Here is a 17,075-nt window from a genome sequence, read left to right as displayed (position 1 = left end):
TACATCTTAGGTTGAACACTGCAACATGTAGCCCTGAAATAGTTCTTATGTCACTGGCTGTGACTGGTTAACAAACATTGTTAACTAGCTTCTCTGTGACCTTTTCTGCAGCAGATACAGACAAATGTTTGAGACAGTCTTTATAGATTCTTTCTAAAAATAAAAAATCCTGCTTATATAAAAGCAGATTCATTGATCATCACTGAATTTACATGTACCAGAGCAAAGGTAGCAAGAAGAGATGCACATCAGGTTTGCAAAGCACTTGCTTAGAATTCAGTGGGCAATATTTTACCACTGCCATTGAGTTAGTGCTCTAGTCACAGCTCCAGCTCTGTCCTTCTAGTAGTTTTAAGATCACAGGGCGACGGTGAAAGCTGAGGCTTTTGTGTTCCTTTCTTGGGGTTCTGCACTTTGGAGGATCAGCATCGCAAAAGAGGCAAAAAATTTCCTACAAACCATTTACTCTGATAGCATCTGAACACTGGTCAAAAGATTCTGCATTTCTACTGCTCATTAGGAAGGAGGAAAAAAAAACAACAAACAAACAACAAAAAACCCACAGACAAAAAGCCAAAACATCCAGCCTATTTACAAGGAGTAAGCATCTCTCATTAACTCTGGAGCTTGCCATCGATATTGTGCCCTCCCTGTTTGGAGGCAGAGCACACATGCAAGTTAACTCCTCTTTCATGACTGAGCTACTTTGTCCTGAGAGACAGTTGGCCTGCTCTAATGGTCAGAGCGAACCAACACACAGTCAACATGGACCTCAGTGAGTTTCAACATACGTTTGAGCCTAAAAAGTCCAGGAACCATTGCTGTACAGAGCATTACTATGCAACACAACAGCTCAGGCCTTAGTTCTAGAATCCACACCTCAAAAAGATTAATAAAATAAAGACCTGAGAAAAAGAGGTACAAAAAAATATGGAGTGGGATAATACCTTACAATGAGAGACTAAAGATATCTACATCATTTAGTCTTATATAAGAGAGAGTTAAAAAAATATTGATCAGAATTTATCAGCATGAGCATGCAAAAGATTTTTGACACCACATGACCCTTTCAACTAACTGGAATAACCCTTATGCGATTAAATATTTGGTAGCTGTAACTAAGCAAACTCAGATGTCTAATAACAAATGCATTGCTAACAACGAGGAGGCCTAACCAGTGGAAAACTTAACTGTGAAATGTGACGGGTCACTTCCACTTCATCTCCCCAGGTCAGGCCTGGGTATTTTTCTAGTGTCCCTTTTCGTGCTCAAATAGCCGGATTCAGAAACTGCTGGGTGAGATTCTTCAGCTTGGCAGATGTCCTCAAAAATCTATTATCCACAGTCAGCCCAAGGACAGTAGGAAACACAAAGCTATTATGATATTTAAAATACATCAGCTGGAAATTTCTCTGTAAAATGGTATGTTTTACAACATATTGAGGCCAGTAGTGGGATAAATGCAACATTTTCAGACATAGACTGGGCATCCCCATTGTTGTCCTTATTTCAACTTATTTGCAGCACAATAGCTTAATCAGCAAAGTGGTGTTACAAAACCAGTTATGTTATTTTAAGTAAATTACTCCCACTTAAATCTATACATTTCCTGAAACACTCTCTTGTCTCAAGTTTTGAGTCATTGTATCGTTACCAGGCACCGGCAATAAAAGAGCATTCAAAAGCAAATGGTGAAATGATGACAGAAAGCATCATAGACAACCCTATGCAAAATTACAGAGTAGCTTTCCATAGAGGTATAGCATATGTTTGTGATTTCTACAGAAAGTTTAAACTGGAAGTCACTGATGGGAAATACTACATTTTTAAAGTTGTTATTTCATCACCAATTCTGCTTACTTCCTATTTTCAAAATTCAATTTTCAAATTTGAGTTCAAAAAGTATAATTATTTTATCAGCACCTCAAAAGAAGGGCATGTATCACTTTGAACTGGTCTACTCCATAGCAGATGACAATTTCTGTGAGCAGAATTTCTTGTTGGTGCTCCTCAGGAAGCTATAATAGTTGCTTCACACATCGTAGCCGCCGTAGCCCAGCCTTTCTTCCAGGACACAGCAGGTGTTCTGTCACTATACAGCCCATGCAAAGGGCAGCACGATAGAGTCAAGGCTATAAATGCTGGGAAAAGAGGCTCTGAAGATATAATAGGATGATACGTAAAGACTTCACATCCCTGCTTACGGCAGTGAAAGGAAGAAATTTGAAAAGATACATGTTCTCTCAGATAATATAGTATTATAAAGATATAAAGAAAGTGTGTGTGCCACCCTTTATGTACAATGACAAAAACTTGCCCTGACAAGACGTGTTAACCTTTTCTCCTGATGTCACCAGAATGAAATACCTTTCTATTCCTCCTCTGGCTGCATCCTGGAGGGACAAAGGCCCTCCCTCTGGTTGAAATCACAGATCCAGCACTTGGTACTCTAGGCTCTGGCAGGCAGAAGCCTATTAGCCAGCACACCCAAAGTTGAACAAAGTTGCCAAGTTAACAAGACCAAATCAATTTTTACACCTCAATTTATCTTCTCTTTGGGACCCTGTTACTATATAAGTTTACAATTATTCCAAAATGGCACTTCCAAAACAGGCATGCTGTATTTGTTCACCCAAAAGCACAAAACACACAAACCAAAGAGTTACTGCAGAATGTTCTCTCTACATTGCTATTGCCTAACTATTAATCTTTCCTTGTAAATTTTGTACATTCCAGCCAGCCTGGCTAACCACACTCACTAGCTAGGAGAAGCAGATTGAACTGATTACAGCATGGTTTCTCTGATGGTCCGTTTTCTGGCATGCTTGCCATCCCTCTCTGACAATGCCTGGAAAGCCCCATCTCCTTCCTAAAGCTACCTATTTTGCATTCACAGTATTCACTGGTACTAAACATAGTCTTGGGAAAAATTAATTGTTCTCACCCCAGATGGAGACGGGGATACTCCTTAAGAAGCAGCTTCCCTGAATTTCCAACAGGGATTTTTCCTGAGTTATTGTCTTTCTTGTTATATATTTCTTTAAAAATTTATTTTATTTAATGGCATACATTCAGGCAGGAAGTATACATTTAATGTATTTGCATTCACACAGATCACCTGAAAGATAGGTGACTTACTAAAACTTATTATAGGCACATAACTCCTTTCCTCACACTACAGTTTTATTGTTGACAACCAAAATTAGAAATCAACACACATGCAGAAGGTGGAATTCATTTCGCTAGTCCTAGCAATCTAAAATCTAACATCTAGTCTAAATTAGTCATCAAAGCTTTATCTACATAGCCAAGGCACAGTTAAGTACCTCCAAAAAAGCAGTCCATACCACCTATTTTAGATATCTATAATGTTCTGTAGTCATGGCTGCCTTCCTCTCTGCCGACTACACATGAACTCCAGATGATTAGCTTCAACTACACAATTTAAACACCTACAGTGAGGTAAAATGAAATCTATGCCAAATGATTAGTTTTACTATATGAAGAATGACAATCTGAAAACAGACCATTTCTCTCTTATTTAATACTATTCTATTTCTTTCCAAATCTTTCATAACACAGCTAGATCTTCCAATCACAGTCACTTAGGCATTCTGGTCCACTAAGCAAATTATACTTTTGCCTATATATATACACAACCGTGTAGGCACAGTGCAACTGCAGACATCTCTGAGACATTCTAATGGTTCCAGAGCGTAGATAATTTTTTTCCAACTATTTGAAAACAGAAATAAATATGCCCCATGATACACACACTGGAAGGATGGCAGATAAAACTAGAAATGCCTGTGTATCTAGGTTGCTATTCAAACCCTGGTGGTGCCTACTGATAAGTATGTGTAGAGTTGGGAGGAAGAAAGGCATAATTCCTCTTATCCATTAGCACCAAGTACACTGTGTGCGCACCACATACTATCAAGTGCAGTCCCCAGAGAGATACCAGACAGCAATCCCCTTTTCTATCAGATTCACATTTGATCATAGTAACATCTACATTCAAGAGAAGCACACTTCATCTCTGCAACTTACATCCATCTCTGCAACTTACATCCAAGAGTGAAACCACACACCCCCTGATGATGAAGTATGTGGTTCAAAATTCATACCAAGATCTCTGCACTGACTCCTCACAAACCTGTGGATCTCTGACCAAACCCACCTGATCACTTGTTTCCAGTTACCTAAGATATTGGTCTCCTTCCATAACCATTACATGTCTTAACTATAAAACTGCTGATCACCAGAGAAAGATTATACGTACAAAGAATAGAATCCTCTTTACTTATTAATATACAGCACTCACTTGCCAAAGTTAAGACTACTCAGAATACTTAGTATTAGGGCTGAAGGTAGATGACCCGGTCCTGGCCTGGGTAACTGAACAGGACATGGAAAACTACTGGATATGACATGAGAAATTACCAGACCTGACAACAGAGTGAGAAGCTGACAAGAGTTACAGGCAGCATTGTGAGGAATGGCCAGATTTTACACACAGTTAAGGGGGAGTTGAGTCAGAGATTACCATACTTCACAGTTAGTTGAAAGGAAATACTGGAGTCCTGTTGGGGAGTATTACAAGGCAAACAGTACCCAGGTAATTGTGTCAGTAATGCCAAATAAAGCCAGATTAATGAGCACCAGTATCAGAAACACCAAATTTGGGCATGAATGTAGAAAAGCTGGGACCAGTGGGGGAAAAAAGTAACTGGGGTGAGTTGTTTTTTCTGGAGAAGACTGGACAGAGAAAGGGGGCACAAAGGCAGAGAAAAGGAGAGTCAGCAGAACTGAAAAGGGATAATGCAAATAATGGGACAACAGTTGTATGGGGGTACCCATCAGGAGACCCGCACTTGATGACCACAGCTGGACCAGTACAACAAACCAACCTGTTGCTCTGACCATACCACAAGATTCAAACATGCTTGTGCAGTCAGGAGGAGCAGGGCAGGAGTTGCTCTCCCTGGTTTGCACCCAAACAGATGGATCAAGCATCCCAGTATTGACATGTCTGTTACAGGCTTGATGACATCAGTAACTACACACCATTTCATAACACTCATCATCTTAAAATTAAATGCCATATTAATCCCTTTGCCTGTACCTCCCTGAGTAATATCTTCACATAAGCACACACAAAATAGTTAATGAAGAAAATTAATTTTCCAAGCCTATTGACCTGGCATGTTGGGAAGAGCAATAAAGTTTTTAACACTGGAAGATGTTCATACTACAAGGATCATAAGCATGTAAACAAATAAGAACATAGGTAGATAACTTCAGAGAAAACATTTCTTTGCCAGTCTTTCAAAAGGAAAGAAATACAGCCTTTGTGGAGGTATGACGGACTTTCTAGAAGTCTACATCCTAACACAGAAATAAATTAAAATACAGTCTGATCCTCTAAATGTCCATACTCTAGTCTTTACATTAATCTCCCAAATAGCACCTGACAATCTGTCAAATCTCTCTGTTCTGTGTTTTGTAGCTGCAGAATCAGGTTTAGATACTTTCTATGGCTGTTATTAAAACAACTAGCTACATGAACTACAGGTTTAAATCCTAAGATGACAAGTGGGGCTTTCCATTTTCTACAGTAATTCTACCTTTAAATAATAATTTAAAATAGTATTTCAACACTGACATAGGGAGACAAGTAATAAAATTCACCAATATATTAAGCCATCTGGATGAGCTTACTCATATTCTTTTTGAAGTATCTAAACACTGCTGATATGTGCTATAAGAATAAATCTCCTGCTCTCTGATATTTGACTCTATATAGGGTTTCCCAATCTATATTTCTTGTACGTAATGCATCCTCTGGCCTTACAGCATGCAGGCCAAAGGCCTTAGCAACATTCAGTCAAACCTAGCTCTGTATTCTATGCACTAATGTTGTCCATGGAAAGTCACCTTAAAGCACATCATACAAAAATCTCAAAAATGCATATCCCAAAATAAAAGTAAAAAGTTTTCTGCTGAAGTAAGAGCAAAATCGAGGCAACCAGCAAAGTTCTGAACAAGAATACTAAGTACTAGAAAAATAAATGGAAAACTGCTAACCCATATATACCATAGAATTCAAACGAAAACTTATTTCAATACAAGCTTTGCATTAAGACAGCAGTATGTATGTTCTAGTCAAACATCTGTTGACAGAAATACCCTTAAGTTGTGTAACTCACAAATTAAAAGCACTTAAGAAGATATCTAAGCATAATGTTCATAGGAAGCAACAGAAGTTGCATGATCAGCATTAAAATATTTTTGCAATGTTTTGTTGAATTATTCGTATTTTAAGATGTGATCCCTTTTAAAGTGCTTCAGGTTTGACTATGTGCCAAGATACTTTCCTGGAGATTCTGCCAAGCACCTGTAGAGCTCCTTGCTTAAGTTTTCTGAAGCTTGATATCTGACCTTTTTTTTTTTAATTTTATTTTAAAACAGTTTAGCTGTTTTTAGGAACTGCCAACAACAAGTACCTCTAGTTATTTTTTGACTGACTTCCTGGCATGCATAACAGCTTTTATCACTGCATGCAAATTAGGACACAAGCTTTCATCTCTTATGATCTTTCTTGACACCCTTTGCCTTAAATCAGATAAAAGCCTTCAAGTCATGTTCATCTTAATCTTTCACTCTCTGCTTTTATTTCTGACTTTTGCTATAATGGCCAAATTGACGAGAGATACTCTCTTTATTCCAGTCACCACTATGCCATTGCATTTGCTTTCAAATCCAAAATTAAAATTAGACTATAACTCTTTTGGGTCATAATGTAAATTTTAAAAATTAAAAAAAAAAAAAAAAAAAAGAATGAAGCTTCAATATAGTCCCTCATGAACTTCCCATGAATTTTGGTTTCCCCCATTTCTGATTTAAGCAATAATCGTCATTACATTTAACAAATAACAAACAACTCTCTTCAAAGAAAACTGCAGAGAAATGTGTTTCAGAGTTCAGCAGAGTGTACTGCTACGTACAAGACTACCACATCCCAAATACCTGCTAACAAACATGTAACAGTCACAGGATTCATGCAATTGAGCCAAAACCAGTGAGAATTTGACAAATAAAAGATAGTTATAATAAGCCATTCACTGATTTAAGAATTCAGTTTTGACACTGCCTGCACCAAATCTATCTGATCTCTGCAAATCTCAGTTTTTTCACTTAAAATTTTCATCTAGGTGAAAGTGATGTAAAAATTTCATAGAATCCACTCCTGCCTGTTGCCCTTGAATACAGTCATACAAAAGTTCCATTCAAACCACAATTAAACCTCATCACATTCAATTTTCACTCTATAAATGCATTGTACTTCTCTCTAAAGACACTAATTCAAATTTAAATTACACCTGAAAACACTCTGTGCATCTATACAATTCATAAATGAGGAATAGTAAGTGATTTAAGTATCATATGGGACTTTCAGCACACAGGTGAAGCTTTTCTCCCTACACATAAGTCTATTTGTTTACAAGTCGAGGAAGTAATGAATACTATGGATTTCCTCTGTTTTCTTAATGGCATTTGGGCTTATCTGACTTAATTTGCTAACTTTGCTGTCAATGTGTTAAATTCATCACAAGGAAAACAGACCACTTCATACTTAACTAAATCTAAACTTCTAATATTTACATATAAGGTCTGCATGGAAAACGCTCTTTTGTGAACTATATGAAAGCTACAAGATAAAAAACGCAGCGAAGTTTGGCATTGCATATCAGTCTTAACTTTCAGCTTTCTGATATTTGTCAATCTGTATCAGACTTAAACATAAAGTTCAACATAAATACACTATGCGGTGTATTTAAGTGCAATAATTAATTTTTCCTCTATCTTCAACAAACATCAGTTTTAATTCCTGAATTCACCTGGATTCCAGTGCTTTGTGCACAGTCCATTATTGCGTTTCTGTATCTAACAGAATAAATCTCCAGCTATATCATACAAGTTTCAAGAGACACCGGTATTCTTTTTGTGTATTTAAAAGATTATTTCATCTGACAAAAAATGCTGGAGGAACATCTAATGTATCAAAAATACATATTAAATTTCAAAAACTTGTCTTAAGGAATCTTAAGAAGTCTTACATCTAGCCAGCCATATATTAAAGAATGGAAGTCTTTTTTCTCCTTTGGAATAAAGAATACGAAATCTGATCAGTAACATGAATTTGTTCCTACAGTGCCTTTAGGAAGAAATGTTGAGTTAATTACTCAATTAGAGCATATTTACTTTGTAATTACAATGTCATGTTCAGTCATATTTAATTGTTTTTTCCAAAATACCCAAAGGCAACCATCCGCATCATGGGCTAAAAACCTGAAAAATTTAATATAAATAACAATATCATTTAGAGAAGCATATTTTAAACATATGATAAAGCATCCTTTAAGGTTAGATGGATCTCAGACAATATTTTCCTTAAAACAATTAACTCCTAAGATTTATGTACAAGACGCAAAGAGCTCCCATGGGATTAGCCAGAATTTCTAGTCTCATTTCTGGGTCTGGTTTGAAAACCATTAAGTCTCCAGTCACCCTTAAGAATTACTTTATTTTAATCTTCTCTCTTTTATCCAAGCAGCAAGTTTTTCCTCCCTCTTAACTGTGCTAAGTTAGACGGTGCCCAGCTCAGGAGACTGATGAATCTTGTGGATTTCTTTTATTTCCTTACAGGTACCTGGTTAAATAACCTTTTTTTTTTTTTTTCTTTTTCTCCACAGACAAGGCTTTAACTGGTGCTCTGATAACTCCTCCCAGCTGTTGAAGGAGATTCAACTCACTGGTCTCTTTTCATGGATTCTGAATGTTTTGCCTGATGAGACAGCCACTGAGATTTAGAATTTAATATCTGGGACTGAAAAAAACACACACACAAAGGAAAAAAGGAAAATTACAGAAGTCCCCTACAAATCCAGTCTTAGCATTCTTATATAAACTTCTAACATCCCATAGAACATCCATTAACAATTATCTCAATTTTGTTTAGTCAGTAAGGGTAAAGGAATCTAAATTAAAGTTAGGACCCCCATCCTCCTTGGATTCAAGCCCTATAGTCATCAATTCCATGGTGATTTTATGTGTGGGTATATATATCCCAACAGTAAGTAATTAGATTCAGCTAAATGTTTGTAAATTATAGCAGGAATCATCTATTGACCTGATATGTTAACATGTATTGGAATATTAAAGTGAGCTACTCATAGACTTCTACTACCTCACGTGTCAAGAACCTTACATGTTCTCTGTCTGTAGCCACAATTCTGCATGAAAACTATTGTAGCACAGTGCAGGAAAACAACCCACTTACCAACTCAGTGTGTCTAACAGAGCAATTGAGACTCCAGGCTTGTCTCACATCACCTATAAGCTATGATAAGATTTCAAAAAAAACAAGTTACTCTGAAACTGGTGTGAGGCATTGAGGCAAAAGTCCCTCAAGTCCACCATCTGATGGAAGCCCACAAATGGCCACTATATGTCTAATTAAACACAGAAACGTGTTTGCAATTTAGCTATTGGCTGACATATGTAAATTAGCTCTCCATCTTAAGATATAGATTTAAATATACAGAGTAGATACTAGGAAAAATGTGTTGTGTCTTTTTTTTTGTTTTTTACCATGAGGGTAGTTAAATACTGCAACGGGCTGCCCAGTGAGTTTGTAGAAGCTCTGTCCTTGGAGACATTCAAGATTTAACTGAACATGGCCCTGAGCAACTTCACCCAAGTAGACCAGTTTTGAGCAGGGTGTTGAACTACCTGACCTCTGCAGGTCCCTATCCTACATTATGATTTTATTTAACCCCCACTCCTTAGAAATGCAATTCTTTGCAGTGAAACCAGTACCAGTGAGACCAGTGTCTCCCAGAACTATCCTTTCTGGGAAAGATGCCTGGGAAGGTGACATACAGAGCAGACCAGCTTCGAAATCATCATCAGTGGGCTCCCCTCAATCTAAGCTTCTCCTGAGCATGAACCATGGTAATAAAGTCAGCTGTAGATCACAATAATTCAACCCTGATATGTGGATAACTGCCAATATGGCAAAATAAAGACAAAATGTGATTCCGTCAAATTTTCTGTCACCTTCTAAGACAGATATTAATATTTTCTCCTTCCCTCCCTCCCCCGCCCTGGACTGTCAAATTCAACAATCCAAACCATACAATCTCTAATGTTATATTTAGGTTTCTGGGAGATATTCAGCAAGCTCTTTTGTTCTGGAAATCTCTATACACAGTAAAGAGACACCTGTGACTCTTCCAGATAAAAGAGAGCTACCCTGAATCCTTCTTAATTAAGTTTATATAATGAAGTTCTTAATGAAGTTTATACCACTCTCATCACTATGTCCCATCCATGAAAACTGACAGAAACTCTTTCAAGGACTCTCTCAGACAAAGATTTATATATACTATTGACTACACCTTGATTTATTCCACAACAACCTTGCAATAGCAACAGGTGCTCTTGTGATCATATAACTTCACCACTGTATTTCAGAGCTCCCAGCAGGACCACTCTACCACCTAAAACTACACGTGCTTTCTGGCAGAAGCACCATAAGCCCACCACCATGCTCTTTGCACAGAAGGCTGACTGTGACTTCCTCTCCCATAAGAAAGAAAGGGAAGGATGAGGAAAAAAATACTCAAGTAGCTTAAATCACAACAATGGTTTTACTCCAATAAAGTTAAAATTATCTAAAAATGATTTTTTTTTTTGAACTTCCATTGGTAAAATTACAAGAAAAAAAGGCAATTTTATGTTAAGTAATAGATGAACTATGTCAAAAGGAAAAGTATTCAGTGGTAACCTATATGTCTGAATGCTTAATATTGTCTTTTTTCTTGAAATTAATGATGCCAAAATGCAGTAGTAAACATTTTAATTAATATACTTTCTCTCAAATTCATCTCATCCCCATTATCTAAACAAAAACCAGTGTTTCAGATAAATGACTCAAAAAATATATTGGGTTTGTCTACAGTCTTAAAAAAAAGATAGGCAATTGTATCATTTAATTACATTAAGGTTTGTAAAGCATATATCTGCCAATGGCAAAAGCTTTCTTCAGTGTTGATCTGATTTGTTGGTTTCAATAATTTAAGAGAGACATTTACTGCACAGAGTCACATCTGTTATGGTGGTTGATAGACAATAAATTTAGAGAACACATTTGCTCAGATCTTGTATTTGTTGTTCCTGAACTTCAGTTTGTCTGTTCCTTGAATTAATTCCCAGAAAGGGTTAAACAAGACAGTTCCTAACTAGTCAAACAGCCATGATGTCTATTCACACATGTGCACACACACACCGGCAAAAAGTAAATTTAAGAGTGATGGCCATTCAGATGAATCCTATTTTAAGCATGGATGTAGACCCATTTTCCACAAAATTGAAAGAAAGTAAGCCAACTCTAAGCATACATGACAATATTGCTGTTATATGACATGTTCTCTAAAGTGTTTTGAGAAAACAAACCAAAAATATAAGGACAAAGAATTCAAAGTAAATATTTCAGTAGGATAAATTAATTCCACATGGAAAGGGTGGGTCACATCTGCTGCAGTGATTTACACATATGTAGCCCCAAAAACATACTTGATCGCAGAGCTGAGATGCAACCAAGAGTGGGTTCATAAGGGTGTCTTGGCTGCAGAGAGTGCACCAACTAGGTCTTCACAAGTAAGTGTTTGTGATGGCAGAAACTCACAGACTTCAGGAAGAACCAATCAGCAAGAACACTGATGATGACCTAACCCAAACTGAAGATAATTTCAAACAAAATCTTTCAAAAGTATATACTTTAAATTCCATGCCTTTAGCAAGATACTTAAATACTCCTTTTAAGGATAGGAAATGGTTCAAAACACTTAAATAGTTTTCGGAAGACTCTACTGGCAGCTTTCACAAGCAAATGCAGTGCACCGTATTATGCAGAATGTTTAGGTAGTTATTTAACATTATATTAAATATTTTTATATTACACTGATATTTCATATTATATTGAATTAAATGCTTAACACTGAATGTAGAAAATCATACTTTATACATACAAGCATTTATTGTTAAATAAGTGGGGGTTGGAATTTTAATGCTGCATTTTAAAACAGTGGTTCAGGTTTTTTTCCCAAAAAAACTTGAATATAAGCTGTTTCAAATCACTTAGAGGTATTCTTTATGTCCCGCAACTAATGCCTATTCTGACAAACCATTACAGCAAAATGAGAGCACAAAAACAAATACTCAAAGATGAAGACTCAGTTTGCTAATCTGTTCAGTTTGTCATCATGAAAAGAGCACGGTTTCTCCTACATATAAAAGCATTGCTCCCCAAAAATTGCAGGAAATAAAATTAGCATTCTGAAAATAGAGCAGAAAATTAAAGAAAACAGACAATAAATTCTAGTCTATATCTCCAATGGTTTTGTCTTGTAGCACAGCATGAGGCAGATTTCAACCCCTCAACTGAAATCAGCTGTGAAGTGTACACAATCATCTCTGCATTTATACCTGCAAAGTTAAGGGGGATATTTGTGGGTTTGACCCTCACTTCAGGTCAGAAAATGCTTTAGTGACTATGCTTGTGACTCGACCCTCTCACCATCAGCAGGCTTCCGAGAAATAGATATACTAATTAGTTCCTAATTTAACAGATTCAAAAGATACAAGGACTATGAAAAGAGTGTCTTACAGGGAAAGATTTCAAGAACAGAATATGTGTGGGTTAGGAAAGGAGGTTGCAAGAAGACCTAATTATGGTTGACAAATACCTGAGGGGGTTCTTTTTTACAAGCAGCAGGTAGAAATCTGTTCAAAATACGCAATAAGGACAAAGCCCAAAGGCATTATCTGAAATTGAAGGAAGGGTAGTTCAGACATGGTATCAGAAATGGCTTTTCTCTCAGAGGATCATTACTATATGGAATAAATGACCTACCAGGGGCTTTTCAATCCTAATGAATTTTATTCCGGGATAGATGCGTATCTATCAGTGCTGCATCTGGCCTTTCCTCCTGAAAAGCAGGGGATGGATGAAGCAGACCTCGAGGTGTCTTCTGCCAAACCGCCGCCACGACTCCGGGCTCCGCGGCCCTGTAGTGCCACCTCCTGGGGGAGGCAGCACCGGGACCCCCACCGCTCTCCCGCCCACCTACCTCCACCTCATCCCTGAGCCGAAAGACACAGCAAAACTACTGGGTTTGGTTCATTTCCTGGCTGGTCACCAAATCTCACCAGCAGAGATACCACCGAAACGCAGAATTACAAGTAGAGAAATTTACCTAGATGCTTAAACTACGCTTGAGATTCAAACTTGCAACACCAGAAGCCAGGTTGACTCATTCTGGTCCCTCCCTTAAGGGGCCTGTAAAACGTGGGTTTGCAAACTGATTTTCCATCTTATGAGAACAAGTTTTCAAAATATTATGAGGGAACTCATTAAAGATGCCCATCTAGGATTCCACCCAGTCCCACATGTGCATTAAATGTGATGTAGTTAGTCTTGAAAGCTTTTTCTGGTGCTTGTCAGGTGGGTTTTTAAAATTTTCTAGATAAACACATGCTCTAGGGTAATAATGAATAATTAATTGTTATAAAAATATATTCCATTGTGTAGCAAAAATAACACTGAAAAGTGTCTCAGCATCAACAAATAATACTATCAGCTCTCCTTTCTTTGTGCCATAGGAGATTGCAATGAAAACACAGTAAACTCATATTTTAACATCCCAAAAAATGAGGAAATTCTTACTTTAGGGTGAAAGCTTTTCAGTGTACAGTCATATTTAAATCATAAAACAAATATATTACAAACCTACCCCAATTAGCAGTTAAGAAGTCAACAAAGCACCTTCAAATACAATTCCTCTTCCCCACACCCCTCACAATTTAACTAATGGCCTCTAGCATACTTTATTTATTTTAAGTAAACCACTATTACACCAGCTCCCCTGCTGCCCAGGCTCCCGAGCATGAGGCTGTTCAGGTAGGCTGATAAGGGGCTAACTGAGAACAGACATGCAGAAAGCAACTGCAGGCAGAGGCCTAGTCATGTCAGTCATATTTGAAGAACAGACATAAAAATTTGTCTTGCATTGGTAGTACCCAAAACATTCACCTTGCTGCAAGTAACCAAGAAGGATAAAGACTAAGGACTTATCCACATCAATCTGCCCTCTTGTAAGCAAGGAGCAGACTAGAATCACAGAGCTAGCTTTACCCTCTACTCATCTTTTTTTTTTTTATCTCTACCTTGCAACCGGGAATCTGTGGTTGCTTTAATTACTCCATTCCACATTGTGATTGGTTTGCTCCCATCTCCTTGCCACCAGGTTTTCTTGACTACTGATCAATTTAACCTTTCGGGTGCTGTTTGCACAAAATAAAAATAGATTGTAAATAAATGACAGCCCGAGCACTATCAGGAACAGAACTTTCTTCCACCTGGCTGATTTTCTGTTTGCTTTAGAAGTTGCTCTTTCACCTGGGAGTAATGACAATCCACATCAAGAGACAGATGCAAAACTGTTCCTCCAATTATATAATCACTGCAGCTGATAAGGAGGGAGCTGGATTTAGGTTGCCATAGTGTTGGCATATTGCTATGGAGGCTGAGCTCTTCGTCCACTTTATCAGCCCTGGTCCAGGAAGAGCAGCCCAATTACGCCTGCTGAATGCATGTGCTGCGGACTCACTCCCACTTGGAAGGAGCACTCTGAATCAGGGGCTGCTTCCTTTCCCCTCCCACCTCGTTTTGATAGAGTGGCTAGAGGTGGGGGTGCAGGGTTGGGTCTTTTTTTTTCTCCTTTTTAATCTGTATTTAATTGGAAGGAGGGTGGTGTTCTCTCTGAAACCCACCACCCCCCCCACCATTAAGGGCTGCCACAGCCCTGATGCACCTCCTCAGCTGCACCCTCGGCCCCCCCCTGCAAGGGGCTCAGGGGTAGGGGGCATCCGGGGAGCTCCCCGGGGGTGGGGGCCCTCGCTGAGCTGCTGCCCGTCCCCCGCCCGGGCACCCTCGCACCCAAAGCAGGTGTTCAATCGCAGCGGGCGGGGGCATTTCTGCGGGCGGCCAAGTTGGCCCCGGCCGAGGGAGGGGCAGCCCTGGAGGGCAAGGTCGGGGGGGAAGGGGGGGACGAGGGAGAAGTTGGCCGCGGCTGGGGGCTTCTGCTGGGAAGAGAGAGACAGCCCGGCATTGCTCCTCTCTCGCCGAGGGGAGGAAATGGCTGTGCCTGCTCTGCAATACCGACGTATGTGTGCAGCCAGGGCTGGTGGGGAAGGGAGAGGAGGGGAGGGGGTGACAGCATGCAGGTAACAGGATAAAAATAACTTCAGGAACGGCAGATCGGGGTTGGGCGGGGGAAGGGGAGGCCTCTGGAGTTTGGACAAACAAAGTTTTACTACAGGGAATAGCGGGGGACGTTTGCTAATGCCGAGGAGCAGCAGCACGGGTTGGGATCCATGATGCGGGCGATCCTGAGAGGAGCTCGGCGAGAAATCACTGTCCCAAGTAAAAACCAACTTTAATTGTAATGCAAGCACTCCCCGGTGTCCCTCATCTCTCAGTATGTGTGCGTGTATGGTGTATAGATGTGTAAATAGATAATTCCCCCTTCCCCTCCCCTTTCGTGTGAGAGATTAGAAATAGTGTAGGGGAAGGGTTCCTCTCCCGGTGTTTTAGGAAGCCGTACCCAGATGGGTGTTAGGAGGACCGGGACCACATTAATTGGGAAAAATTCCCCTCATTCCGGCCGCACTGCGAGTTAATGTCCCTCTGACACGGAGGAGCAGGCTGCCCCGGGGCCCCGCTTCGCCCCCGGCCACAGCGCGCAGCCCCTCGCCGGGCGCCCCTCCGCCTCGGGCGGCGACGACGGCGACTTAAAGCAACTTTTCCTCGCCTGGGGTTTCCTATGAAACACCCGTTCCCCGAGGGGCTGCGGGGGTCTCCCTGCAGCACACCCGGCCGAGGGCAGCCGTGTGCTCGGAATGGAAACCGGTGGCAGAGGCTGTCCTCTGCCCCGGCCCCGCCGCCTGCCGCTGGCTGTGGCAACACCCGAACTGAACCCCGAGATTACGGACAAAGGGTAGGGGGGAGAATGGTTGCCAGATCCTCGGAAGCAAATCTCAGGCTTACCTTGATGGTTTTCTTCTGGAATGTACATCCTCTTGTTTTCATTGACCATTTAAAACGAGTCCAGGTTAATCCCTCCGAAAATCGGCTTGGTAAAATTCAAGGAAGAACAGAGCTGCAGAATTTCCCCTTTTATTATTACCTGATTCCCATTATTGCATCAAACACCAAAAACTGATCCTTTCCACTACTGCCTCCTTTAGTGAAATTGCAATGCATCCTCAGTACATCCGGGCCCCTTCCAAGAATTTAGCACAGCACCTCTGGCTGTTAAACCATAAAAAAGAACAGGAAGGGGGGAAACGAGAGAGAGGGGAGAGGGGGGGCAAAAAGGGAAAAGCAAAAGCATCCAGGACAAACCTCTGAGGGTTAAATGTCTTTTTAAAATCCACCAACTACAAGAGTAAGGAAAGATGGGGGGGGGGGGGGGGGGGGGGAGAGAGATGTTCAAACGCTGCTGCTCCTCCTCTTCAAAGCCATTCTGAGCGCGTTGTGTTGGCAGGGAGCTGTTTCTGCAGAGGAAGAGAGCACAGTCCCAGCCCCTTACTCCCTCCCCTCCCTCAGCGCGCTCGCTCCCCGCTCTCTCCCTCTCGCCGACAGACAGACACACTGAACGCTTCCAGATGTTCCAGCTGCGGCGGCTGCACGCAGCCCCCCGCGCACGGCGTTAGGAGCCGCCGGACTTGATCTGAAAGTTGAACACGCTGCCCGCCTTCACTGCGCCTGCCGAAGCCTCGCCACAGACATGACGTCAAGGAGGCGAGCTGGAGCCGGCTGCCTGGGGAAGTGGGGGGACAGGAGAGGGGAGCGGCGGCCGGGCCGGGCCGGGGGGTGGCCCGGCGGCACGGTGGCCCGGTGGCCCAACGCCGCGCCCGCCGGCCGCCCGCGCCCAGCACCCCGCGGC

The 17,075-nt window shown here is 40.6% G+C and overlaps 1 protein-coding gene across 14 annotated transcripts in view; it reads right to left on the bottom strand.

Annotated features, from left to right (window-relative positions):
• The window catches only part of CACNA1C (calcium voltage-gated channel subunit alpha1 C), a 498,932-nt gene that overhangs the window by 435,394 nt on the left and 46,463 nt on the right, over window positions 1-17,075 (bottom strand). Inside the window, exon 1 of one of the 14 annotated variants that reach the window (XM_074871696.1) lies at window positions 16,175-16,394. The exons of the other annotated variants lie outside the window; for them this stretch is intronic. Within the exon in view, the coding sequence (XP_074727797.1) occupies window positions 16,175-16,223 (49 nt within the window). The 5' untranslated portion in view covers window positions 16,224-16,394. Of the gene's footprint in view, window positions 1-16,174; window positions 16,395-17,075 lie in introns of those variants that run through there. 14 annotated transcript variants of the gene reach the window in all.

The sequence above is a fragment of the Strix uralensis genome, chromosome 5 (assembly GCF_047716275.1).
Source record: "Strix uralensis isolate ZFMK-TIS-50842 chromosome 5, bStrUra1, whole genome shotgun sequence".
NCBI classification, from domain to species: domain Eukaryota; kingdom Metazoa; phylum Chordata; class Aves; order Strigiformes; family Strigidae; genus Strix; species Strix uralensis.
This window is presented reverse-complemented; position numbering and strand designations above follow the sequence as displayed.